This window comes from Corvus cornix, chromosome Z, assembly GCF_000738735.6.
Source record: "Corvus cornix cornix isolate S_Up_H32 chromosome Z, ASM73873v5, whole genome shotgun sequence".
Lineage (NCBI taxonomy): Eukaryota > Metazoa > Chordata > Aves > Passeriformes > Corvidae > Corvus > Corvus cornix.
The window spans coordinates 38,557,024-38,584,821 of record NC_046357.1 but is presented as its reverse complement, the minus strand read 5'-3'; the positions used below and the strand labels follow the sequence as shown (position 1 = coordinate 38,584,821).

General features: G+C 40.7%; 2 protein-coding genes across 14 annotated transcripts; one reads left to right on the top strand and one right to left on the bottom strand.

Annotated features, from left to right (window-relative positions):
* Positions 1-329: 329 nt before the first annotated feature.
* HNRNPK (heterogeneous nuclear ribonucleoprotein K) lies at positions 330-21,782 on the bottom strand. Of its 11 annotated transcripts, none has more exons than XM_039566662.1 (16): positions 21,692-21,782; positions 18,746-18,823; positions 18,562-18,641; positions 17,592-17,701; positions 16,175-16,231; positions 14,624-14,667; positions 13,666-13,738; positions 13,040-13,168; positions 12,007-12,135; positions 11,210-11,517; positions 10,824-10,878; positions 6,989-7,039; positions 3,119-3,140; positions 2,959-3,041; positions 2,329-2,498; positions 330-1,550 (listed from the first exon to the last, which is right to left on the bottom strand). In XM_039566662.1, the coding sequence occupies exons 3-16, from the start codon at positions 18,608-18,610 to the stop codon at positions 1,517-1,519; spliced, it is 1,314 nt and encodes a 437-aa protein (XP_039422596.1). In that variant the 5' UTR covers positions 18,611-18,641; positions 18,746-18,823; positions 21,692-21,782; the 3' UTR covers positions 330-1,516. The 11 variants fall into 11 exon arrangements, with proteins under 11 accessions (XP_039422596.1, XP_039422600.1, XP_039422604.1 ...); XM_039566666.1 differs by having other exon boundaries at positions 330-1,489; XM_039566670.1 differs by having other exon boundaries at positions 13,040-13,153.
* A 4-nt stretch (positions 21,783-21,786) lies between these two features.
* RMI1 (RecQ mediated genome instability 1) lies at positions 21,787-26,763 on the top strand. Of its 3 annotated transcripts, none has more exons than XM_039566661.1 (2): positions 21,787-21,874; positions 24,373-26,763. In XM_039566661.1, the coding sequence occupies exon 2, from the start codon at positions 24,401-24,403 to the stop codon at positions 26,282-26,284; it is 1,884 nt and encodes a 627-aa protein (XP_039422595.1). In that variant the 5' UTR covers positions 21,787-21,874; positions 24,373-24,400; the 3' UTR covers positions 26,285-26,763. The 3 variants fall into 3 exon arrangements, with proteins under 3 accessions (XP_039422595.1, XP_039422594.1, XP_039422593.1); XM_039566660.1 differs by lacking the exon at positions 21,787-21,874 and adding an exon at positions 21,885-21,976; XM_039566659.1 differs by lacking the exon at positions 21,787-21,874 and adding an exon at positions 21,905-22,231.
* Positions 26,764-27,798: the final 1,035 nt, after the last annotated feature.

The following is a 27,798-nucleotide window of genomic DNA, read 5'->3' as shown; positions in this document are numbered from 1 at the left end:
TTAGCCTCGACTGCAGACTTCTCTAATTTAGGTACCCTGTCTACCAAGCCAGCTGCCTTCCCACTGACAAAAGAGGGATGGCATTTCTGACTGTGTACAGAATTCGCTATTCTCTGCCAAGGGAGCCACAGCCTTATGCATCATGTCTCGGGCTCCTCGCCTTTACCATTCCATTTTATAGAGTAGCTGCATTAAAAAGGCCAGGTTCATGCACCACAAATCATGGGGGGGTTGGGGGGAAGACAACAAACCAACCAATCAAAAAAAAAAAAACAACATAAGAGAATCCTCACTTAAATCTGAACCCATATCTGTATGTGCCACACACCTTTACACTTTTTTAATCTGTTTTTATTCAGGAAGTGAAATTAAAACTTTTAACTATAAATACAAATGCCAAGGTATTACATGAGATATCCAGAGGCTTTATATTTTTTTTTAATTTTTCACAAATAATTCTTACGGAATTTAGCATACATCTGGGAAACAAGTTGAAGTGTTGCATACAATGAAAAACAAGTTACATAGTTGTATCGTCAATTTGCCAATTTGCAATTCCTACCTCATACAAACAAAAGCTCAGGAAACAGGTATAATTTATTCAGTAATGGTAGAGCAACTGTCATTTCTAACAGTTATCTGCATTAAGCAAGCTGTCTAAAACCAGGTGAACTTTACCACTGTTTACTCAGTGACATCACAAAGTTTTAAAATATTTTATTTATATACTGTCACCAATATATATATGTATTGCAAAGAGGGCCAAACACTTGCAAAAATGTCAAGTTTTACACAACATTTGAGTGAATATTTTCACCTTTTTTTTCCTCCCCAAACAGCAAAGCAGTCATTTTTTTCACACGATTTTTTTAATTTGTCAAAAACCCCCACATAACTCCACCTATATATCAAGGAAACTGAAGAGCAAGCTTAACAGCAACTTTAATTTATATGGGAAAAAAAACCAAAACCTAGGTGCATACATTTTAGTTACGATCTTATGTAGACCTGAAGAAAAATGACCACCAAGAATAGGTTCACTAAATTTATTTAAAAATCCTAAAATGTTTCTTACAAAAAAGCATTACATTCTGCACACTGCTCTCAACAAATGTCAGGGACATGTGGCCTACCATATTCTCCCCCTTTCAAAGTAAGATACAGTGTACATAAAGCAGGGTGTTCACAACAATTACAGAAAAACAGTACAATTTACCACCAACGATGAACAAAAATAGAATTCACTCTCTCTGCCGCTTCAAAATTTCAATGTTAGTCTCGTGCGCCCTTCCCCCCCATGTATTTGTAAGGAACTAAAACATTACATCTGGTGTACAGCAAAGATTCCACTACACCTCAAATGCAGAACACCTATGAAGCAGAGGAATGTTGGCTTTTTAAACAGAAGCAGATAAAAAAAAAAAAGGGGTGCAGGACTCCTTCAGTTCTTCACTAGTCTTAGAAAAACTTTCCAGAATACTGCTTCACACTATAAAAAAGAAAAAATAATCTTGCATTAGAATCCTTCAACATCTGCATACTGCTTCACACTATAAAAGAAAAAGAAAAAAGCATGTATTAGAATGATGGACCATACATCTTGCATCAACATTCATAATGACATTCATAGAGCATATTAAAATTACAAATTCCTAACACATTTAAAAGTAAATAATTTTAAATTATCAATGGGTAGTAATTATATTAGTATATTTCAGGCATAGTTAAATATTAGTAATCTAAAGCCAAACATTCCAGTTAAGACATTAAAATCTGCTATTAGCAGCCAGAATGTTAATACAGTAAATGCTATCTGTAGCTGTTAATACTTGGCAGAAAAGGCAAAGTACTGTCAGCAAGGTGTGAAATGCTGCGTAACAGCCCCAAATCGATTTCAACTTGTCCTGTAGAGGCATGGTCTGTGCCATATGGCAGACTGTGATTTGTTGTCAATTTAGTTATCTAAAAACAACAAAATCACTAGTCTTCCACACAGAACTAGGCCAACATCCACTGAAATCTTCTATATTTTCTACAGGCTCTATGTAATTTATTACAAGTAGTTTTTTTGCAGCAGTTTTCACCAGACAAAGGAGAGGACTGCTTGGTTAAGATGTCTTCCAGCAAGATTAGTTTTGAGGCTGTCTTCATTTTAATTAGAATGGAGAACAGAAGAGAATCAAGGCAGAACTACCACTGGAGAAGTTAGATTCAAATAGTTACTTAAAACCTGCCTTCTTAAAAAACTGATTCACAGAGGAGAGCAGTTTTATAATATACATGTTAATTTAAAATTGACAGTAGGGATAATATTGAACTTTAACTTGCCTGTTCTGCAGCAAATACTGTGCATTTTGTATCTGGTCCTGTGTTCCTGTAATAGTTATTATCCGATCTTCTGAGCCTTCTAGTGGTTCATCAATTTTGATCGAAGCTCCTGATTCATGACGTATTTGTTTGATTCTCTGGCCTCCCTTTCCAATAATAGATCCTGCCAACTAGGGAAGAAAACAAAAACATTCATTTCCTGATACACCTGTCTTTCTAAAAAGTTAGACAATTACAGCAGCATTTGAGTAGTTTCCACAAATTCAGTTTTAAGTGTTGCAATGGGAGCTTATTTCTTTATAGCCTAAAAATATCCCCTGCAATATTAACTGTATAAACACAGGAGAGATAAAACTGGGAGAACCAGCTCTCATGTGCAAAACGCCAAGTTACAAGGACCATCTCTAATTACTGAGTATTAGCCACAAATAAAATTGTTTAATGTGTCTCTGAAGACAGAAACCAAACAGTCAAACAATACACTGTTGGTGACTTAGGAACACTTGTTTTGTATTAGAAGTACTTATCAAACACTCCAAGTACTTCTGATTTACTTAAACAGTCTGAGAAATGGCTGTGACTTTCTTCTTAAGAGAAAGCATGAGTTGAAAGCAAGTCAACTTTACTTACATCTTTGGGAATCGTTACTTGTGTTGTGATGATGGGTCCACCAAGATCTCCGTATGAACCACGCCCCCCTGCATAAGAATAATCTGATTTAAGTGTATGCATCAAGCCCTTTAGTAACTACATAATGAACTACATGCAAAGTTTCTATATGAACACTTACCATAACCAGAGCCACCCTCAAACTGTAAGAGAAAAAAAAATTGAAATGAATAGCCATGCTTCATTAACACGTTTTTGTCTTAAGCATTATACAGTTAACTTTGAGCCCGTTTAATCAAACACTTCAACCTGATATAAATACAACAGTGTTGTGCCATCAAGAGCATCCTGAGGCAGAGAGAAGACCAGAAACAAAAGGGGTGAGTGGGAGGAGATCTCATTAACCTCTGTCCATTTGGACCAGAGGCCATTTTGTGCAGGACCACAAGTTGGATGGGATGAATCTTGTAGGTCCCATCCAGATATTCTGTGATTCTTATCCTGCCCTGTCAAAACCTCTAAATGCCTAAAATGACAAAGGATTCAGCCATGCCAGTTTACCAAGGCAGTCTCACTATTTCAGCTTCCCAGAGACAGCTCTTGATGCTGATCTAATTGTGACCTCTGTACTAAACAAACACTAAAATTACAAGATCAAAGCAGAGCCATATTACCAAGACAGCTGAAGAGAGTCACCAGTTCCAGGACAAAAAGAATGCCCAGTCAATCACCCTACTTCATCTACACCTTTGGAAAAAAAACCCAACAAAGCTCTACAACTTGTGTCTTGATTCAGACTATACTACAACCTTTACATTTTTGAATAAACAAATATGACATGAGTTACTTCTGTTATATTTAAACCACCATATACCAAATGCAAATCACTGCAACGAGCAGTCCTGGCCCTTTTATTTTTAGGATTTGTAAACTTGCATTTGATATCAAGTTCTCGTTTCATCTAATGTGTTTGCAGTGTGCAAGACCCCGTATTTATACTTTCCTTCAGAAGCAGAGAATAAATTACATGGTTCTCTCAAATTGAACTTCTGAAGAGACTTCTGGGGTCTGCGAGAGGAGGCTGGAAGCTGCCTAAGGCTGAAACTGTCAGCAAAGCTGGTGGCATCTCAGTGATAATACTTCAGAAAAGTGTGAAAAATTACCAATGTGTACTGACTGGCAAGAGTGTAAAAGGAGGAAAACGGGCTCCAGGCACTGGAATGGAGATAGCCCAGCAGCCCATCGACAGAACCACACTGGAGCAGATCACTACACTTAACCCACTGAGGGATGCTATGCTGAGAGCAGGTAGATACACCCCGAAGGAAGCTGCACTTTTGTGGAGATTCCAAACAGGCACAGATGCATGGCAGACACCTGCAGCCTCTGAGGGGACCAACACCAAATCAGTCTGTTTCTGAAGGACTTCACCCTATGAAGGTGACTCACACTGGAACAGTCTTAAGAACTGCAGTCCACTGGAAAGAAATCATTTGAGCAGTTTACAAACAGCTGTATCATCCCATGGAAGGGACCCTACACTGGAGCAAGCAGGGGAACAGTCCAGGCAGGAAGGAGCAGTGACAAGTGTGATGAACTGACTTGGAACCTGCCATTCCCTATCACCCCTGCACCATTCATGGCAGAGGAAGAAGAGTAGGGAATGAAGGAGTGAAAGTTGAGTCTGTGAAGAAGTGAAAGGTGGGGTAAAGGTGCTTTTATGTTTCTTACCACGCTACTCAAAGTGGCAGTAAACCTACCCCAAGCCAACTCTGTTTTGCCTATGATGGTAATTAATAAGTGATCTGCCTGTCTTTATCATGAGCCACGGACTTTTGTTACTTTCTCCCCTCAACCTACTAAGAAAGGGGTGTGAGAGCAGCTGGGTGAGCCGCTAGCAGCCAGTCAACTTCAACCACTCACAATTACCTGCCCACAGAAGTTACAATGTAACAACTTTCCCAAAGATATTCCTTACCATCTTTCCTTTTACATCAAAATGGGAGCTATTCAGATCAAAGTGTTGAGCTTATCCTCTGTCTCTAAGCAACCCATACAGTCTAACCATGTTACTAAGCAATACATATTGTAAGACAACATAATAGAGCTCACAGTGGAGTCCAAAATACAAGACAATGAAGGACTCTGCTTAAGGTTTAATTCAGAAGCTTATCACATAGGTTACTGCATACACAGATATTACTGTTGGTATTTGCCATAGGACTCCTTTTTGGACTAATTTATTTTAAAGAAAAAAACCTTTCCTTGATCACATCTGCCTCCCCAGACTACAAAACAACAAAATTTGGTTGCAGCTGCTGTGTATATAAGCTAAGAACTGACATTTCACTTTAATTAATCAAAAGTATTAATTTGGCAGCATTCTGCCATCTTGAAGACATTGCCAACACCTGATGTACTCTATGATTTCTACAATGGAGTGACTACATTGGTGAACAAGAGAAGGGCTACAGATACCATGTACCTGGACTTCTGTAAAGGCTTTGACACAGTCCCCACATCCTTCCCTCCAAATTGGAGAGGGATAGTTTCCTTGGGTAGACTGTTTATTGAACAGCGGTAGTGCATCCAGAGGGCAGTGTCAACGGCTCAAGAGTTTCAATGGACATTAAGTGGTGTCTTCAGGGGTGGGCCTTCACTGGGATCAATGCTATTCAACCTCTTCATCAATTACACAAACAGATTAAGTGCACCTGCAGCAAGTTTGCAAGCTGAAGTCATACTGTTGGCAGACCTGAAGGACTGGATCCCATTCAGAGGAAGGTGGACAAGCTCAAGAAGTGACCCCATGGGAATCTCATTCAGTTTAACAAGACCAAGGTGCTGCACCTGAGCTGATGCAACCCCCAGTATCAGCAGAGGCTGCGGGATGGACATATGGAGAGCAGCTCTGCCAAGAAGGACTTGGGGGGGCTGGTGGATGAGAGGCTGGACACGACTCAGCAATGTGCACTTGCAGCCCAGCGTCGCCATCATGTCCTGTGCTGCATCAAAAGGTCAGAGGGTGATTCTGCCCCACTGGTCTACTCCTTTGAGACCCCAACGTTGAGTACTGCATCCAGCCCTGGGGCCCCCAACATTAAGGGCATGGACCTACTGGATCAAGTCCAGGGGAGGACCACAAAGATTATTAGAGGGATGTAGCACCTCTCTTGTAAGAAAGCCTGAGAGCTGGGATTGCTCAGCCTGGAGAAGAGAAGGCTTCAGAGTGACCTTATTGTGACCTTCCAGCACCAGAAGGCAGCATACAGGAAGGCTGGAAAGGAGTTTTCACACAGGAATGTAGAGTAAGGACAAGGGACAATGGCTTTAAATTGAAAGAGGGTTAGTTTAGTTTATGTATTCGAAAGAAATTCTTTACTTGTGAGGGTGGTGAGACACTAGCACAGGTTGCCCAGAAAAGCTGTAGGTGGCCAATTACGTTAAGTGTTCAAAGCCAGGTTCAATGGAACCCTGAGCATCCTGGTCTAGTTCAAGGTTCTCTACCTATGGCAGGCTGGAGCTAGATGATCTTTAAGGTTACTTCCAACCAAAACAACTCTATGATTCTGTGATAACTTCCCAAAACCTATCTGATCAAATGATACATTTTCAAACAGATTTATAGGTAAATATAGTTTATTCACAAATAAAAGTGAGAAGCTACTTTAAATATTTGCTGTTTGAAATAAAATCCCATGACATTATGAAAGTAACACAAAACATAAATTGTAAATGCATGCATCTACAGTGCATCAGTTATGGAGAAAGCTACCATTTATCAAAATGAAAATAGTGTATAAAAGAGGCAAAAAGAGGTACAGAAAAACTCCTCTATTTTTACCATGATGCTGCATAATTCCACATCTCTATTAACATTACCTGCCTTCCAAGGACACACTACTAAGTCTGCCACTAAATTCGGAGTCAGAAGGATGGCTTCAGAGGTGCAAGTTACCATGGACTACACTCGAGATCTCTTAAAAAGTTCACTTTATCACTTAACTCATTCAATAAAGCAGTTTTCAAAAAACAGGCTGAAAACACTCACCAGCTCTGGTGGCTGCATGTCATCACAGGCATCCACATGACACTGCATCATCTTCCAGATGCAACGCAAGAGGAAGAAAGGAAGTCCATGTTATACAGACTCGTAGGGAACTTGGCAACCAAATACAATACCCAGTGGTACAAAGAAACCTTTATACTAGGAACAAAATCTTAATTATATGATTTAGACCACTTTAAAGACTCACTGCCTTTTAATTTTACTTCGGGGCAACTCTAAATGGACAACTCGTGTTTTCCTCTTCTTTTTGTGGTATTAGCAGATTTTTCCTCCAAGAAGCTCAGAAAACTAATGGCAAGGCAAAACTTAAACAAGCTTTTTTTTTTTCCTTTTAGAAAACCTTTTTACATTTTTACATGTAAAAATACTTTATCAATTTTTTATTTCTGCCATCTGTTAAAAAAAAAGGTTTAGTAAGATTGAAAGAAGTAACTGCAAGTGATTATGACAACAGCAGGTCAAGCAGGAAGGACGCTGCTTTTCATGTTCCACTATCCATATACCTCATCTAGCCAGTAAGTAGACTTAACAATCTACTGCTGCCTAACTATATCAGAAACTTAATTATGTTTTTAAAACATATGATATATGGCATTTCTTTAATTCAGAATTTTACAATTTCAGCAATCGATGTTTATTTGTGCAAAATGAGTATCTGAAACAGGGTGTCTCAACACACATATTATTTTATGCTGCAGACTAATTTGTGGTAGTGACTACCCCATACTAGACCGGACACCAGATGACAGATGGGCTGGATAAGGCAAAGAACTTAACTTTTACATCTAATAAAAAAATCTGTATGCAGTCCTAACTGTTGTCAAATTCTTTTATTGTAAGTTTTTTCTGGTTTTTAAAAGTGACCTAGGAAAGTGAAATTTTGTTACTTCCTTCCAGTATATGCATGAATACATAGCACAGTTGTCATACATTCTTTCTTTACTATTTTTTACATGCCCCTGAGAATGAGGGTGCTAAAAAATACAGAAATCTCAGGATTTTTCAGATCACAATAGCCCTTATGGTCCACAGGATTTGATCCAAAGTAGTTACACACTAAAATATGTACTTCTATTTACAGATAAACAAGTCTGTACTTTGGAGAAAAAGCTTCAGAACAGATTATAAGTCAAATGAGCATTTTAACAGCAGTACATATTTATACTAGAACTTGAAGCCAGGCCAACAGAGAAGTATCATCTTAAGTGATTTACTCTGTATGGCCAAGAGGAATTTAACTATCTTTCAAAATCAAAATGGGTTTTTCTCATATCAGCATTTATAAGGCTGTCAAAACTGTCTTATCTCTGGAATTCAGGAAAAAACACAGTTCAGCATCTAATCTTCAAGTGTTCAATCTTTCTGCCTTTAGCGAGAAAGAACTGGCAAAAAAATTGTTTCTGTACTTTCAATTTTTCCAGTATTTTTCCAGATGTTCATCTGTTGTTGCCTTTTACTACATCTGTGTACAACAGAATCCATATGAAAGAGCACTTCTGCGCTCTTAAGAGCAGCTTTTCCCATCATTAGTTCATAAGCCACAATAATATTGGTTTACTTTAGTTTAAATTTTTAGCTACAGAACAGTTTCTATTTGAAACAAAGGGTAGCACAGGAAGACTTTACCTTTGGGTATGATCAGGAAGCTGTGATATCACACTCATTGTGAAGACTTCCATTCTGCTTACACAATTTAGGATACTAGGATCATGATGAACTAAAACTAGACATTAAATACTTTGCTGGGAAGTAGTCCTCACTCTAACCAGGCTATAATACTTGGTCACAAAGGAACCAAAGTAATGAGTAGCTTCACTATGAAAAGGAAATAAAACGGCTTTTTTTTCCATAAAAGAAACCAAACTAGCAGAAATTACTCCACTTGCTTGTAGAAACTCATGTCAACAAAGTGAAGGTCAACCTGACAGGCTTAACCTAAGTCAAAATGGATTTTCTATTCTAGCTGGAGCGGAGTAAAAATAGAACAAAACCAGAACACACTACTGCCCAAGAGTCACGATAAGTAAGACTGTACTCAACCAAATACCCAAAGAAGGGCAGGGTGCTCAGTTTATGTACTCCAGCACAGGCTTTATTAGCCACAAAGAGAAAAACACAAAACCTAAGCTCTGAAAACATGTAAATAGATAAGGAATTTTGGAGGTGTACTTCTCCATTCTTCCAGTTTCTTAGCATGTAGAGTAGCATGGGAAACACTTTTTTTGTAACTGTAAATACTTGTAACTGCAAATCTTTCCTTTTATTATTTCTAATAAGCACATGACATTCTTGCAGTTTGCAGTTCCAGTAACTCTTACTTCCAAGGAGGACACGTGAAGCCCATTTACGTAGCCCATTTAATTGCTCTTTTTCATTTCTCTTTTTTACATTCATTTAGAAGACAAAGAAAAAGTGTCACCTGCCATCTTACAGAAGGTGCCAAACAAAGCCAGAGGAGACAAGAAGATTGCTACTATTGAGATCCACCTCTGTTGTGGTTTAAGACCAGCTGGCACCTAAGCACTACACAGCTGCTTGCTTACACCCCCCCACCCAAATCCCAGTGGAACTGGGACAACAATCAAAAGTAAAACTTATAGCTTGAAATAAGAACAGTTTAATAACTGAGAAAAAGTTAAAAAATGAAACAAACCAACCCAACAAAAAATGAAACCACCACCACCACCACTCCCCGAAACAAGAAAAAAAAAAAAAAAAAACAAAAAAACCAAGGTACATGATACAACTGCTCACCACTTGCTGACCACTGCCAGACCCCATCCTCAAACCCCTATGGACCATCCTTCTGGGTAACTGCCCTAGTTTATATACTGGGTATGATGTTCTATGGTGTGGAGTATCTCTTTGGCCACTTCAGGTCACCTGTACTCAGTATGATCCCTCCCAGCTTCTTTTGTGTACCTACTCACTGTCAGAGCATGAGACACTAAGTCCTTGACTAAGGATAAATACTACATAGGAACAAAAACATCAGCATGTTATCAATGTTACTGTCATACTGAATTCAAAACACAGCACTGGACCAGCTACTGAGAATAAAGTAACTATCTCAGCTGAAACCAGGACAACCTCCTGGATTTTATTCTGAGGAAAGAGGAATCTTTTCTCAGAACAACAGATGGCTGCTGGGGCACAACAGCTTAGAAAGCAACATAAAAGGCTATCCGTATCCTTTGTTTTAAGCTTACACACACTATGAGATTTCTATCTCCCTCCCAGAAAGAAGTGATTTAGGATCCAACTTAGCAGTGGTTCTACTTCCAAAACATTCAGAATTACAGTCGATTTTCTTCAGAGAAACCAGAAAATATACAAGAATTGATTGAGAAGAGCCATCACCTTCCATCAACTAGAGCTCTTCTCAGATACTGTCCCATAATCTGTATTACTGTATCTATGCTCATGTTTTCCAAAGCTTAGTGCTAAGAATGCTTGTGTAACTCATCAGAGAATTTTGTTCTGACATGCTTTCTCTATCTGAAAAATCTACCAATTGCTATTTCTGTCATCCCAATTTAAAAAATCTGGAAGATTGCCAGTGCAAGAAAACCTACAGGGCTATGCACAGTCAAATTCTCTCAATTGTTTTTGATCACAGGGAGGAAAGAAAGAAAACAGAGTACCATTTACACCTCAAATATTCATCCACAGGAGGACCACTTGTATGGACAAAATATTTTGGTTTTACTATCAGAACCATGTATGTCCCACATGAATGTGCATGCGTTCAGCAGCAGGAGGGTCAGCATGCTAACTGCACTTAGGGAACACAACAGGGCAAATTTTAAACTCATACCATGCCATCGTAACGGTCTCCTGGTCTGCCCCTTCGGTCATAGGACATCAGATCTCTGAAACAAAAAATGCAGCAGCATGTTAACTGTGTGATGTGCTAGCTTGTTTATTCTAAATTTTCACATTCATGATTCACATGTAACATAATATCAAACTACTCAACCCCAGTGCTCAATATCAGAAGTTCCAGAACTACTATAGTCCTGGCAACTTACTACAGCACAGCAGGTAATTAAATTCCAGTTAATTTCAAAACTACCCTTGTCCAATACAGGCTCAATCCTGCATAATCACTACCAACAAGGAAACGTGGAAAAATCATTGAAAGTATGAATATGACTCAGATATACAGGAATTTTTGTATAATGCATTTATGCAACAACTCACCCGCCACGAGGAGGTGGTGGAGGAGGAAGAGGAAGATTACGAGCTCTGCTGCCACCCCTACCACCACGACCTGGTGGAGGTGGTGGAGGTCCTCTGCGAGGGCTCATATCATCATAATCTCTTCTTGAAGGAGGCATAGGTCGTCCACCACGACCAGGAGGCATTCGATCAAAACCCCCTCTTCCACGCATCGGAAAGCCCACTGGCCGTCCCCTTCTATCATCAAACATCATTGTGAAGCCACCATAGTCGTATGTTTCATCATAGAAATTGGGATCGTAAGGCTGGGCCCGTCCTTTAATTGGAGACTAATACAAACAAACAAAACAATTCCCCAAGTCAATTAGTTCTATTACAACTGGTATATTTAATTAAACTAACACATTTATGTATTTGGAACATGTTCTTGATTTCACAATGCTGCCAAGAAAGGAGATGTTGATGTGTTTCCTGTGAACTTAACTACGACAGCAAAACTACTTATATGTGGCAGATAAATTTTGCTTTCCTTACTCTGAGAATTCTGCAAAAATCAGAATTTTTCCATTCTGATGACACGCAAAGCATAAATAATGGCCCACTAGTACCAGAAATTGCCTTCCTCCCTCATAAGGTGTACCTCAATTCTAACAACAGAAATAGTTCCCAAGGTTTTTAACTGTCCATCACTTTACTGTCAGGAAAGTAGGAGGCACTGATTTAAACTAGAAACTGTAAGACATCATTTTTCATCCAACTAATGTCTAAAACATTCATGAATGCCAATGAATGAATAAAATAAATTTAATAAACATTACCTCAGAGATAAGATCCAAGATAATCTTGATGCACTCAACAACCCTATCAGGTTTTCCACCAATAAGCACCACTCTATCAGTTGAATGAGGACAACACTCTTGAAAGAGCTTAATGGTGGTCTGAGTGTTCTGCAAAAGAAAAAAAAAGTTCAAGATTATCAAATATATTTTAAACAACTTTATAAAACCATTAAAGCATTTTAAAAAAATTCAAAAGACAATTAAGTTCCCACCCACTTAAACCTGCATGCTTGCTCCTGAGTTATCACATGAAATTTGAAGATGACATTTTTTAAATATCTTGTTGACATAAGTTTTGCATGAAGATGAAAAGAAGTTCAATTTTCTCCTATTTCAATTATGACTCATCCACAACACATCACTTAATTAAGTAATAGAAAAAGGACCACGTAACCATTGTGAGCTTACAGGCTGTATTAGCCTTTCATATTAATAGCTCTGGATGGTAAGAGACCAATGTTGCTAGGATTATGTCTAGTTATCTTGCCTTTCTTAATCCATGCAAACAGGTATTGTCTTATACCTGAACCGACCTGAAATTGCCTTCAACACAACACCAAGAAACTCACCCACGTGTTCTCAGCTCATAGGGACCATTAAGTTTTTAAAATCTTAATCTTTCACTTAAAAAAACCAATGGTCTTCCGGGAGTTAGAATTAAAAAATACAAAACTAAACATCAAGTCCTTTTACAGTACATCTCCTGTGGAGATGCTTTCATTCGAGACTGTTCTGCATGTCCAACTACACAAATAATTCTATACTACGCAGCAGTTTATTAAAAACTCTACCACAAAAAATGTTTAACCAAGTCCTGGCTCTGCCACCAATATTACTTGTGAGGGTCTGCAAGAAAGTTGCAACTCCCAGTGCCATCTCAGAACTTCAAAAGCATGTATGCAGAATGTTCAGAAGGAATTACTGCACAGGAGATTCTTATATATGCCCCTTGTGAACAGAAAACACTGTCTACTGAACAAAATCAAATCTCAGAATAACAGAAAGCAAGTACCTCTCTGAGTTCTTTAATTTTGGCACCCTTGACACCAATAATTCCTCCTGCCAAACTCTGGTGAATAAGAAGCCGAAGTTCGCAGTCGAAGTCACTGCCTTTGTAGTGTTGATACTGCAAATAAGATGCATATAGGGGAAAAAAATAAAGATTAATCACAAAAATTCAAAATATTTGCAGTTCTAAGATTTTTCTTCAAACACAATGGTATGATTTAATTTATTGCTGAATTGTAATCCTGTATTTCTTCTGATACAATCACAACAATTTAAACACCTCACCTCAAGGTGAAGTATCAGTTTTCCCTATTTTTCATATTACTTTATTAAATTACACTGCACCATTTGCTACAAAGATTTAAGAAAGTATCAAACAGTGCAACACTTACTATCTGGAAAGGAGGAATGCTGTTCAAAATGTTAATTTAATAAACAATGACAAGACTCTTCCCTCTACCCAAAAAACGCCAACATGTAGTGTGACAGCCATAACCCTTCTTTGAAAGGTTTTTGGCATTTTTTACTTTTCCAATTTCCTGTATTTAAAAAGCAGTAAATATTCTAGAACCACCTCATTCAAAAGCTAGTATTTTCATTCTAAGCAGAAAAAAATTTAAAGATAAATACCTCTTCTAAAGTAGGGATAATCTTCTTCAAGATTTCTCCAATTGTCTCTATATCTGCACTTATACTCAAGATGCTGTTGGAAGCCACGATGCCAGACAATATGGAGAAGGTAGAAAAGAAAAAGCAGAAGTAAATTTTTTCTATCATCACACACAAAATGTTAACAAGATTTACTATGAAGAAGAGTTTACACTTAATATTCCCCACTTAAAGTAAACCTGTTTGCTCAATTTACAACACATGCATCTTTGTTTATGCCCAGTATATATGCATGAGAAATTTAAGATTAGGTAGGTCTTGCAGAGAGAGAAAGACAGAATGGGCTTTTGGAAGGGCTCAGATTAAGTGGGCAAGAAACTGACGCAGAACTGAAAAGTAGAAGTGAATATTCATGTTCCCCGCCACCACTAATTAGGATACCCTCGCTATTACATTCGTAGAACTGGCACACCTTCTCATATTAAAAGTGAGGATATGCAAGTGGTGAACGTTGTATCTGGAATAAGGTTATGAACTCAGATTACTAATGGGCTCTCCAATAAAACAAATACAAATGCAAGACAAAAAAAGACGAAACAAATGAGAAGTGAAGGAAAGCGAACCGGAATTAGCATTTCATCAGAAATAATTATGAACAGGCAATGTTGAGGGGAGCAAGGTGGGCCACAAAGACAGAGCGAGAGACTATTTTGAACCAATTTGATTTACAATGCAGCAAATATGCAACACTTGAAGCTGTGCTCCTTCCATTGAAATAAAATTAGTGGATTGTTTGGGTGGGCAACTCACGTAAAAGTTCAGTGACAAAAGGACTTAATGGGGAAAATAAGACAGAAAACTTGAAAAAAAACAATACACCGTCTATAAGGGGATACTATTTAATTATATCAAAGGCAGGTAATAAAATACATTTCTCTCTTTCTATTCAGGCAGTGAGGCATAAACTGTTGGGACATACCGCTCGGGGCCACTGCTGTCTGGGACTGAAACACTGGCATTGTACTGCATTGGTCATTGGCGTTCGTGGATGTTGGCATTGGGCATGGGTATTCAATCGGAAGTTGTCAAGTATGGTACCCGTTTGGCAACGAGCACATTTTTGGGCATAGCCAACCAGGGTTTTCACATGGGCGTTCAGGGGCGGATGGGCCAACGTCATGGTGGGCAACGCAGGGGCAAGTCGATCCAGTACATGGGCAACGGAGATATATGGCCAAAAAAACAAGGAGAGGGAAAAGGGGGAAAAGCAATAAATTTTAATTTAATACAAACTATACTCATTACTCTCAATTAATGAAACAAGCTTAAGTTGTTCTGAAGACTAACACAATAACGGATTGCTACACCGACTGTGGCCTAACAGTATGGACTTTAAAAATGAGTCACTTGATCTGACTACTTTTTACTTTTAACAAATGATGCTTCAGTAGCAGGCTGGCTCATGAGGGTAGACACAAAACCTCTCGAGACTGATAGTACTAGAACCGTGGGCAAATTGGGAAAGTTCGTGTTCCAGACCAATCTAAATTATCTGGATTTAGGTGACGTACCGATTTACTCAAAAAACCAAATGAAAAGGAAAACCAACCAAAAAAAAACTTGGTAAAAAAAACCCTAAAAAAAAAAAAAGGAACAACTAGCTGCCAAAGTTAGTGAGCATATGTATGGTTCCTGACCATTTCAACTAAAATCTCAACTATAGCTGCGGTAGTTTATGAACTATTTATTTAGCTGGAACTGATTTGTAATGATATATTGTCAAATCTTGTGCTGAACAGAGTCTTGATCGGAAAAAACGCTGAAATTGTAGCTGATGTTAAGTACAGGAGTGTAAACAAATGGAATTTAAGAAGCGTTGCCAGGTTTTATAAATACACAATGTTAACGCTAAGCATGTGTCTAATCACCAGAGTCGACCCCCTGTAAAATGTGAATGGGCATTAAGTCATGACCACTTAAAAATGCTTCCAACAGAATGGAATGTTCTTTCAGTGTTTCATACCTACATTTAAAGCAAGAAACCTTAACATTAATGCTTCTGTGCTTCATGTGCAAGCTGTTAGGGAACAGATGGATGATTTAGTTTTTCTTTTTTAAAGAAAGTTAAAGAATTCCTCTAATTACTGGGTTAAGCCAGCCACCTGCAAGGGTTTCAGCAGTACTATAATTGATTCACACCTATGGGGAATGGTACTATTAAGGGGTTTAAGCTTTGTCAATATTTTTAATTAGCATGGTAACTCGCTTGAAGTGTGTAATTTGGCAGAATCCTACAAAAAGTGAAGGGATTTAATATAAACCTCTCCTCCCCATGCATCAAGCCGGGTTTTAATTAAAATAGAAATTGAAGAACTAAGTTATCTACTCTGACAGTCAATACAAATGGCTTGTAACTTGGATGTCTATAGAGTTGAATTGCTCCCATTTCTAGAAATGCACGCAATCAAGTTTTCGATGTAGTGCTCTGAAAGAAGTGGTGTTAAATTAGTTCAAACTCATATATACTCACGTCTGTACGAAGTGCTTTAATGTTTTTGCCACCTTTTCCAATCACTGCTCCAGCATTCTGGAAAATAGTTTTAGAAGTTATGTTATGACAAGACCGCACAGACTAAGTTTTTGAACTCAAGACTAACAGCAGTAGATCTATTTTTGCTGGCCCAAGAGGTGGGGGCAGGCACTTCTTTGGAAAGGTTCAAATCAAATTGAAACCAACTAAAAGTTTGTCCACATTAAAAAAAAATTACTAAAAGCTCTTACTACCACTGAACACAGGAGAAAGGTAACTCAGCATTGCCACTAATATTTCAATTCCAAACAGAAGTTTCTAGGCAATTCTGACCATATTGAACTCCTCATAGACTAGATCTATTAAAAAAACCCCACACTAAATTAATATAATGTAGGTCGATTATTTCCTCAATTTCTCAGATCAGCTTTTTTTCCCCCTTACGGAGTATGTTTACAGATTCCACTTTTGTACTCCAAACATTTGATAATTTCAAGTGCTAATATTGTTTTGCACCTCTGTAAAGTAACTAATTTTGCAGAGCAATATAAACTGATAAAGGTTGAAATGAATGTTAACAGCCACCAACTTACTTCAAGCCACCCACATCAACAGGAATAAACTGACAAATAGTAAAAAACAGTAATTGCAAAACTACATTTTTACCAGGTTCTTTCAAGGATTGCATGGAAAGTATTGCTTTTATAACACACATCATACATTATGCTAGCAGCATGCAAAACATTTCATGGTACTCCATGTAACTTGACAATTGGTCAGAAATACCACACAGAGTTAAGGCAACATTCTTTCACACCAACACAAAAGACAGATACTTCAGAAAGTATAAATAATCTGTAGCAACTGGAAACACCAGAGGAAATTCATATATAGCAACTTTAACTATTTACACTTGTCAACAAAATCACTGCAATCCCTGAAGCATTACTCCCACACTTCCCCCTGTTAATACAGTTGAACAAGTTTAGTAGATCTATTTGGGAGAGTTACTAAAATCCTAAGTTCTCCTCTCACATATTTAAGATCACTACTTTATAACCCTCTATAAACTAATTCTTTTCCAAAGACTCATATACAGCCATTCCCCTCAAAATAGCTACCTTCCACTCAGATGTAAAAATATCTTAGAATCTTTATTGCTCTACTTCTCAGCAAGTATATCTTCTAAAAAAACCCTGTATTGATCCATAGGGTTTTACCCTTTTAAGAGAACCCCTGGGACAATTCCATTCCAATATACCTGCAACTACCATTCTTACATACTGAAAATTATTCTAGTAAGTTATCTCATTTAAAAAAAAGTACAATCTCTCCACACTTATATCCCAACATACACTTTGTCACCACCATCTTGAACAATGCTACACACAAACCCAGTAAAAACGAAAAAGCGTACTTTGCTCTGAAGCAAGATGCGCAATTCAACCATCTCATCAGTATTCCGAGATCTTTTGAAGGCCTGCTCTTCCTCCATATCTTCTGCAGGACGTTTTCCTGTAGAAAGGTCCATAGGGGGGAAACATAAACATTTATTTAACTTTCTAAGTCAAAATAAAATGGAACATGTGCCAAATTTATGCTCTGTACTATTAATACATTCTTTCCTATTAGCACAAAACTAATTACAGAAGTCATTTCTGAGCACCTACTGCACAGAAACAAGTCTTCACTTCAACAGCTTTCTTACAGACTAACAACTGAAAATGCATTTAAAAATCTATGAACTGTGGCTTAAATGAGAATGTTGCACCCAGACAGTAAGAAATTCATGACACTGTCTAAAGGAGTGCAGCATCACCCACTTAGTATTTATTTATAATTTACAATTGGGGAAAACCTTTCAAGCATAAAGCTCAAATGCAGTTTGTCCAACACTGAAATATTGGTGGAATAATAGTAAAGTAGCACTTCAGATGCTGTTTAGGAAAAATTGGCACAAATCAACAACAGTAATGCCCTAACTTCCCTGGTAATTATTCCCAAGAAATTTTGCATGAAGCTCTTTAGCAATATTTCACATAGTCGTACTCCTGCATGTAACAGCTACAATGAACAAAATGAAATTAACATATATGCCCTACAACATTCATACACATTCACATTCTCCATACAGTTATGAAATATTTTTCAGTATTTAGTCACAACTTTCAGTTCTCATGTCTAAAAGATGCTAACAGAAAGATTATGTGTTTATACATCAAAAGCATGTGTAATGACACACTAATTAAAACTGATATTTAATGCAGAACACAAAATTATTGCTGATGCAAACATATGGTAAAGTTAAATAATCACAAAATTCTTTGAAATACTGAAATTTTTAAGAGGCTCTTTCTAAAAAAGGAATAGTCCTTTAAAAAATTTACCATTTGTCTCTGTGTTGGTAAAGGTCTCCTCCTGTTGTTCAGTCTCCATTGCCTTTTCTTCTTATGTGGACAAGCAAAACCTGTTGAAAAATAAAGACAGTACATTTTTCTGTCAAAAGACAAACTGTAAATCATGCTAAAGTGAAAAAAATAACAAAAATAAATGCCTGCTGCTAGAACTTACCACTATTATATATCTTTGAGACAAAAACTCAAGTATTCTGGGCGGGATCAAAATCCAACAGCCTATTGCTTCAAGAGCCTATAAAAACAGCATATATCAGATGTGAGTCTCCCCAGATAACAGTTCTGATTCTCACTACAGCCAGAAACCAAAGGTTTGACCTAACCTATTGCTGTGAATTTTTTCTTTATAAAAGGAAAAAGCATAGCCAAGCCAAGAGAAGATAAAGGTCAAATCTGTTCACTTACATAACACTCTTAATGTCTGAGTTACAGTTTTTGGAGACACATTAGTTTTAAGTAACTACATAATCTCAACATTATATGGTATGTGCCTTGGTTTCACTTTTTAAAGGACACTACACCAGAATCTAGTCCTGCTGTCTAGGTCAACACAAACCTAATAAAAAGTCCTGTTAGGGTACTTGTCAGCATTTGTTCTATAAATTCTCTATCAAGGTACTAGCAGGCATCTGAGCATGCCTTCCTCCCAACTACAATTGATGAATAAAATAAAAATTACAACTTCCAGCTACTCTAAAATAACCTCTTCTTAAAAATACCACCCTCTGTGGTTACATATAATCCACTGCATGCACACACACCCAATACCTCCAAAAGCAGCTGAACTTCAGTACCATTTTCTGAAACAGATTGCAACCTGCTTTTAGCTACTAAGTCACATTAGCGGGAAGTGCTGACAAAAGAAACAATTTTACAACTTACTATCATTAAAAATGTGATTTACAAACACGGCCAAACAATCACGTATTTCCCCTTGCACTGCATTAATTTCCATTGCCTCAACGAATAGAAGGCACTCACGGGTATCCACAACCAGGGGAGGGGGATGGGCCAGAAGGGGATTCCAACTTATTAAACGCACTCTCAGCTATGTAATTGTTGTCCTGTTTGTACCGGCTAAGAGCAGGCACTGCCTTCCAAGCACAGGCGGGTATTTCCAGGCACTTGAAGTGGGCTAGCAGGCATGCACAAGTTCAGTAACAGCGGGATCTCAGGCAGACATTGCCAAAATTGCAATATAATGCGGATGGTCAGTAAGGAAAAACCAGACACACTGTAATAGCCTTTTCAGACCCCGGGTAATCTATTTCCAACTATCCCAAGAACTTTAGGGCAGCGGGGAGCGAACTCTTACCAGTTACAATTCACGGCTTAGTCTCCCCTAGTCAAACCTCCCCATACGTCATGTGTTCTCAGTAACCTCGCTCAGCTAGGTAAATCGAGGACATTCACATTACTAATGTCAGGAAAATCCACAAATGCCAGGGGTTTATGTCCAAAAAGGAGACAGAAGAGTCCTTCAACTTTATTCGAAAAAAGGGAGAGTCCACTGGGGCACACGCCAAAGGGGTTCGCTCTCTCTCGGTTTCGGAGGGCGCAGCCTCTTTCTATCCTAAACTCCGGGCCGCATGTTGCTCTTTTCCTTTCCCCACTGACTGAGGTACAGCCTTCCCGAAACGCCTTCCACATATTCTCCCCTTGAACCTCCTATTCTACCCCAAAGTTCTGTCTTCTGCAGACCCTTGTCTGTTTCAGGAGCCAAGCTGCGTTGGCTCTGCCATAAACCTACTGCCCAAAGTCACTAGAGACATTAAGGCCCATTTCAAAGACGTTAACACCCATACCTTCACCCATCAAATTGTTTGTAAATACATTAGCTTTCCTCTCGCTAATAAAGTCAGGTTTCTTATGAACACCGAAGGGCTAAACGGGACGCGAGAGGCGGGACCGCCGACCAGACCTAAGAGCTGAGGAACGCCGGAGCGCCTCCAGGGCGCAGCGACACTTGTCGCCTGCCTCTCCCTCCCCCTCCCTCCCCGCGTCTCCAGCCGCCCGCCCAGCGCGGCGGGGACAGGGGCGAGAGCGGCGGCGCAGCGGAAACCCCACGCAGCGACAGAAATGGCGCCCTCCGAAATGGCGCCCGCCCGCCCGCCGCGAGGCGGAGCCGGGAGCGGAAGGGCCGCCGCCACCACCACGCGGCCGCAGGGAGTGTTACCCGGCTCTGCCCGGGCGGACAAAAGGAGGTGCCCGGCGGCTCGAAGCCCGTCGCAGCGGGCGGAGCAGGGCAGCCCCAGCACCACGGGCACTCCGCCCGACCCCGAAAGCGGCGCGGCCGGGATGCGGAGCGTCCGCCCCCCATCGGGCTCTGCAGCTGCTTCCGCGCAGGCCGCGGCCCGGAGCGTCCTCCCTGCGCCCGCCATAATCCTCAAGAGCAGCTCGCCCCGGGCACAGTTACCACGGGCGGGCGCGGGAAGGCGGCGGCGGCGGCCGCCGCGTCCCCGCCCTTGGAGCGCACCCGCTGGCGCTGCGGAACCCGCGCTGTTCCTGCGGGACAACGGGGACAGTGGCCGTGTGAGGGCCCTCAACAGCCGAGGCGGCGACACATCGGTGTCCTCCACACAGCGCTCTCCCCGTTCCACCGCCAACGCCTCGGGACCCCACGGAAGCCTTGGGGCCACGGCAGCCCTTGGCGGTTAAGGCCCCACGACAGGAGACACAGGCCCTTTCGCACCGCTGTGTCACTCGGCGTCGCCGAGCGGGGTACGGCGGCGGCTCTGCCGGCCCAGGCGAGGCCTGGACCGTTCTGTGCCCTTCTCCCGCCCCCATCCCCGCCCCGCCGACCCCGGCCTCGCGGCGCCGCGGGCTGCGCGTACCTGAGCCCGCCGCCGGGCCCGCCGCGCACGGGAGAGAAAGGGGAGCAGCCCCGGCCTCCGCCGCGCACATCCACCAGCGCCACCCGCGATTGGTCCCACCACCGCCCCCCGCCCGGCGCCGCCGCCGCTTCGTTGGGTGAGGCCGCTGCCCGTCAGCACAGGGGGCGGCGCCACAATCCGCACCGCCCTCCGTGAGGGAAGGGACGAGATGGGCCCGCAGAAAGGGTGGCGTCGTAAGACCCGCGCCGCGGCCGGCCGGCCTTTCCTACCTGGGCGGCGAGAGCCGCGCTGCGAGCGGCGCGGGCAGCGGAGAGGCGCCCCAGGAAAGCGGGAGCGGCTGCAGCCGGGAGGCGAGAAAATGGCGGCCGCTAAAACCCCGCCTTGTGCGCGCAGCCCGGCGCCGGCTATGGAGAAACTCTCGCGATGATTCGACGCGCGCCTCCCATTGGCTGGTGGGTGTGCGCGCGCTTTTGGGGGGCGCGGCTCGGGCGCTGCTCCGTCCCTCAGGCCGGCGGGAGCCGGGGCCGCCTTGCCAGGGCCGCTCGCTCGCCTCGGTGAGTTGGAGCTTTCGGCCCCTCTGAGGGGGCTGCGAGGTGCGGCCTGTCCTCATCTTCCTCCTCCTCCCGCCTCTGCTTCCCTCCCTCCCTCCCTCATCCCCTTCGCCTCCCCTGCTGAAAGGTGTCGCTTGACTTGGTTTAGTATCTTCCGAGCGATGGATCTTTTGGGGAGAGCTCGGAGGCAGGCTTTAAGGGAAAACCAGACAAAAACCCAACAAAACCCACACCTGGTGTTTCTTAAATATTCTTACGGTAGGTTTTGTTTTCGTTGTGTTCTGTAGTGAGATTGTGATCCTCGGACGCCCTTTCTAAGGGATTGAGTATGATCCATGCACAGTTAGGCAACCTAATATCTTTCCAATATTTTTATCAATGTTACGGGTGCAGGAGTTGAATGCACTATTACCAAGTGCGCGGGCGGTACCAGACTGCGAGGTGCTGCTGACTCTTGACGGACAAGAGCCGTACCGAGGGATCTGGATATAGATTGGAGCACTGGGTAATTATCAGTGGCATGAAGGTTAACAAGAACAATTACAGATTCTGCCCCTGGGACGCAGGAAAGCTGGGCACAAGGACAAGCTGGGAGAGGAGTGTGTGGAGAGCAGCCCTGCAGCAAGGGATCTGGGGGTGCTGGTGGGCAGCAGCTCAGTGTGAGTCAGCAGTGTGTGCCCGGGCAGCCAGGAGGGCAAACCCCATCCCGGCTGCATCAGACACGGCAGCACCAGCTGGGATCGGGATCATCCTGCTGGATGCAGCCGTGGTGCGGCCTCACCCTGAGTCCTGTGTGCTGTGCAGGGCCCCAGAGTTTGAAGAAGGACGGGAAGGTCCTTGAATGGTCCAGAGAAGGACGGCAGAGCTGGTGGAAGGGCTGGAAGGCACATCCCGTGAGGAGCAGCTGAGGGCTCTGGGTTTGTCTAGTTTGGAGAGAAGGAGGCTGAGCTGAGAGGTGACCTCATTGCTCTGTACAGCTTCCTTAGGGGGGATGTGGAGGGGGATGTACTGATCTGTTCTCCCTGGGATTTAGCGACAGGAGATGTGGGAATGGCTCAAAGCTGTATTAGGGGAGGTTCAGACTTGACAATAGGAATAATTTCTTTACCAAGGACAACAAGGCTGGTGAAAGGCCTAGAGAGTAAGTGGTATTAGGAGTGGCTGAGTGACCAGGGCTGGAGAAGCGGAGACTCAGGGGAGACCTTATCACCCTCCACAACTACTTGAAAGGAAATTGTTGCAAGGTGGGGTTCAGTCTCTGAGACTGACCTCAAGGTGTAACAAGGGAGGGTCAGGTTGGACACCAGGAATTTTTCACAGAAAGGGTGTTTAAGCCTTGAAAGGCTGCCCAGCGAGATAATGGAGTACCACCCCTGGAACTGTTCAAGAAGTGACTGCACATGGCCCTTGGTGCCATAATCTAGTGTACATGGTGGTGTTCAGTCAAAGGTTGGACTCAATGATCTTGGAAGCCTTTTCCAACCTGAATGATTCTATTCTAAGATCATGATCGAACACTGGAACAGGCTTCCTGTAGGGGTGGCTGATGCCCCAAACCTGTTAGTGTTTAAGATGCATCTGGACTACATCCTTAGTAATGTGCTTTTACTTCTGGTCAGCCCTGAAGTGGTCAGGTGGTTGGACTAAATGATCATTCAAAGTCCCTTCCAACTGAAATATGTCTGTTCTACTCTGTTTGTGCACAGCTACTTCCTAAACTAACAAGAAGTTAGAGTTTATTAGCCACTGATGTCCCTGAGATGATAGCTGCCAAGACTTGGTGCTATTGCAGCCAAGTCCTGCACTGGGTTTCTAGATAACAGTGTTTCAAACCAGCTTTCTCTTGTCCAGTACAAAGCTTTCAGTCACAGACTGAGAGTCACCCCTCTGATATTAAGTGTTGATAGACCACAGCTTGGTTCTATAGATCCTCTTACTTCTGTTCATAGCAGTGCTGGTGAAGTGGGAGAATAACATCTTAAGTCAGTTTCTAAAGTAAACTGGGTGTTTACAGCAGCACACACAGAAAGAAAACCATAAAAACAAAGAGGAAATATATTTAAAAACCTACTGCTCTTTTGGTTTGGGTTTTTTTGCCCATTCACTTTCCATCCATAAGAAAAGGATTTCAGTTACGTTTTTCTAATTAAATCAACAGAAAATAAGCTTGATTTCTTGTGTAAGTCTCCATACTTTTCTTATATTTTTCACATAATTTTTTATGCTGATAATTGCACATACCTTTTATGCTGGAAATTTAAATGTTGGAAATCCCTGTGAATTTTATTGTCTGTGGAAGTGTTTTTAATTTAAATTTTTTTATATAATATGAGCATGAAACTTGTCCTAATTCAGTTTTTGTCAGAAGATTAAATATGGATTTTTGAATTCCATTATAGGGCGTTCAGTCTCTTGCCATAAAAGAAAATGTCTACATCTAGCATTGCAGCAAGAGTGGAAACCTGGCTTTCATCCACATGGCACGTTAGAGTTCCCTTGACATGGCTGGAAGCATGTATTAATTGGATCCAGGAAGAAAATAGTGGTAGTAACTTAAGTCAAGCTCAGATTAACAAGCAAGTATTTGAGCAATGGCTTCTCACTGATCTGAGAGACTTGGAATATCCCATTTTGCCTAACTGTATCTTAGATACTCCCAAAGGAGAGCTATCAGGCTTCTACTCCATACAGATTGATTCACTGGTTGATGTTAGCCAGCCAGCATATTCTCAGTTGCAGAAGCTAAGAGGGAAAAGCACTGTAAATGAAGAAGTAACAGCCAGTACTCAGGCATTTCAGAAGCCCTGGGAAGCAAAGCCTACTCGGATGCTGATGCTACAACTAACTGATGGCATACATCAAATTCAGGGCATGGAGTATCAACCGGTGCCTGTTCTCTGCAGTAACCTTCCTCCTGGAACAAAAATCACTGTACACGGCAATATTTCATATCGTCTTGGAGTTCTTCTGCTTAAACCAGAAAATGTGAAACTGTTGGGGGGTGAAGTTGATGCTCTTTTTGAGGATTATTGTCAGGAAAGAGTCCTTGCTAGATTAATTGGAGAAACTGAGAACCCTAATGCTGTTGGACAAGCTGGACATGAACAGATTTTTTCAAGGCCTGTGGATGAATTAGAACAAACTCTTGGACCTTCAGATGAAGAGCTTTTGGCCAGCCTTGATGAAAAGAATGAATTTACTTTAAACAACCGAACATCTTTAGAAAGTGGATACTATAGTAGAACCAACAATTTTAATACAGCCTCAGGTTCACTGACTGCACACACTGGAAATGTTTTGCTACAAAAATCTGGAAATCTTTTGTCTCACTCAGCTGAACAAGTTTCACCTCCCATAGAATATGCTGATGACTTTTTAAATGACTTTCCTTTAGAAGATGACTTTCTTCTGGAAGAAGAGATGCAAAGAGAGATAGAAGAAGTGCCACCAGTGGTCATGAACAGAAACATAGGTTTAATTACTGGCAGACTTCCACATACATCTGGAAGCTCCTGCAATTCATCTTTAAATCGCACTGGTGAAGAAGACAATGTGAATGAAAGAGATAAGCCCAGGGAAGCTATCAGCAAGGAAAAGAACGTGAGAAGAATGATATTTGATGAAGATGGAAATAGCATGAGTAAGTTTTTGCAGCACAAGGGCTTACGTCAGACCTGCAGTTCATCAGATTTTTCTTTGGAAAATCCTCCTGAGGAAGGGCAGAATTATACAGACCTAGATGAGAGCAGATGTAAACAGCAGCTCACTTCTGACAGCAGGGTATTAAATGATAATCCTGTATGTTCCTTAAAAATGGATCCGGAAGGAGATCAGCAGAAACGTGATTCACAGATCTTTCCTTGCAAGACAGTAGAGGCACATTTAGATTTAAATTCTCCACCTTTCACATATATTTCCCTTCTCCTTGCAAAAAAACCAGAAACTGTTACAATTCTGAAAGTTAAATGTTTTATTGTCACTCTCACCGGAAACCTCACAAAAAGCAACGGGTCCTGGGGTATAAAGGCAAAAATTTCTGATGGCTCTGCTTATCTTGAAGTAGATTTTGCTGATGATATTCTAACAAGTTTGATTGGCTTTTCAGTGCCCGAAATGAATAGGCTGAAAAAGGATCCAGCTTTACGTCTAAAACTTAAGGATGGTTTAGAAAAATGTCAAAAACAGCTGATAGATCTCTGTTGTTTGATGACTATTGAGTTTAATCCATTTCAGTCTAAAGCTACTGTATTAATTCTCCAGGATACTGATGCTTCACATCTAGAACAATTGAAGAAACGTTTGAATAAATAATGTGTGCAAACTTGCAGACTATAAATTAGGAAATGTTTAAGTCAGATTTCCCTTGAAGGACTCTAGAAAGTTAAATTTTAAAGTTAACTGTTGTGTCTTTTATCAGGAGTTATAATGTAAAAGTGAGACAAGGAGATTACTTGTTGGAGCAAAACTGGGCAGTTTGTTTTTTATGGTGACAGTATTGGAATAAGATTTCAAATATTTCTGTCTTTAATTTTTCAGTCTGCAAAATCCTGTGTGTTCTAGACTGGTAATGCTGAGTGGCGGAATTTGTCAGGAAATGTATAACAATGAACAAACCATCTTGTTACTTTACTTTTTCAAGTACTTACCTGATTTTTAAAAGAAAGGTACAGGAGACTCAGTTTTTTCTTGGAGAAAATCAGTTGAATAAACTTAAATAACAAATTACAGTTTAAATACAGTCCCTTCTGACTATGCCAATCTGAAGACTCAAATCTATATTCACTGTGCAAGAACATAAAGTATAGAGAAATGAAAGATTGTCTTCTAAAGGTTCAGGTGTGAGGAAAAAAAATCTAATCCTATACAAAAAGGAGATGAAAAAAAACCTTATATTTTTAGAAATAATTAAAAAGAAGGCCAAGTGTTTAAAAATCTTTATTAGCAGAAAATTATTATATGGGGATTCTATTTTTTTATTGTCATGTAAATGCTAATCATTGCTAATAGTTTTGAAACTAGAGACAAACTCATTCATTAACTCCTACGGTTACTTGACTAACCTTTTTACACAGTAGTCAAATACTTGTGCTGCACATATGTTGTATAGTATATGTTTAATGTTTGTCTTAATTTTGATTGATTTTTTAAAATTTCTTCTACTAAAATAATATGTTAACGTTTTCATTTAAATTTTGGTGGATGCTGCTTAGTCACTTTGAAATAAAAATATGTATTTTGCTGGGTGTATAGAGTATGAGAAATTATTTGATTAAGTTTTTTGTTCTTCTTTTTTCTTCTTCCCGTCCTTTCCCCTTCTCTTATTTTTTTTTGGAGTTTTTTTGTTTGTTTTGTCCCTTTGGTTGATTGGTTTGAGTTGGGTGGTTTCCCTGTGATTTCAGAAGAATTAATATTCTGGCAGGAGTAGGGGAACCAATGACAGGAGCTGTCTGCCCACTGTTGGTAGTGTTTGCAAAGCATGTAAAATTGGTGGCTAGGAGAGGGATTTTTTTAATTGACCTGTCAGTATCTTTTTTTCAAAACCTTTTCTTTCTTCAAACAATGTCTGTTAGGCTACTGAGATTTGCTGTGACAGATTGTCAGTATAGCCTTACTGTTCAATCCCAATTTGAGAAGCATGCTTCAAGACTCCAAGGGAAATTAGAGGTAATTTGCTAAGTTAGGCAAAAATGGAGGGAGATGGAGCATGGGACATCGAGGGTTTTCATGCTTGAGGCATGAGGGGTTTTAGGCTTTATTTTGTACATTTTAGAAATACAAACATCCCTGTGTCCCTTTCTTTCCTTGCCTTTCCCACTGTGAAGAGA

Excerpts from the sequence above, each read along its gene's own strand:
- HNRNPK (XM_039566662.1), bottom strand. The coding sequence starts at position 18,610 with ATGGAGACTGAACAACAGGAGGAGACCTTTACCAACACAGAGACAAAT. Across the intron at positions 13,739-14,623 it reads GACAGCAGTGGCCCCGAGCG|CATCTTGAGTATAAGTGCAG; the intron begins GTATGTCCCAAC and ends GGCTTCCAACAG. Across the intron at positions 3,141-6,988 it reads ACATGCAGCCACCAGAGCTG|TTTGAGGGTGGCTCTGGTTA; the intron begins GTGAGTGTTTTC and ends TTTCTCTTACAG.
- RMI1 (XM_039566661.1), top strand. The coding sequence starts at position 24,401 with ATGTCTACATCTAGCATTGCAGCAAGAGTGGAAACCTGGCTTTCATCC.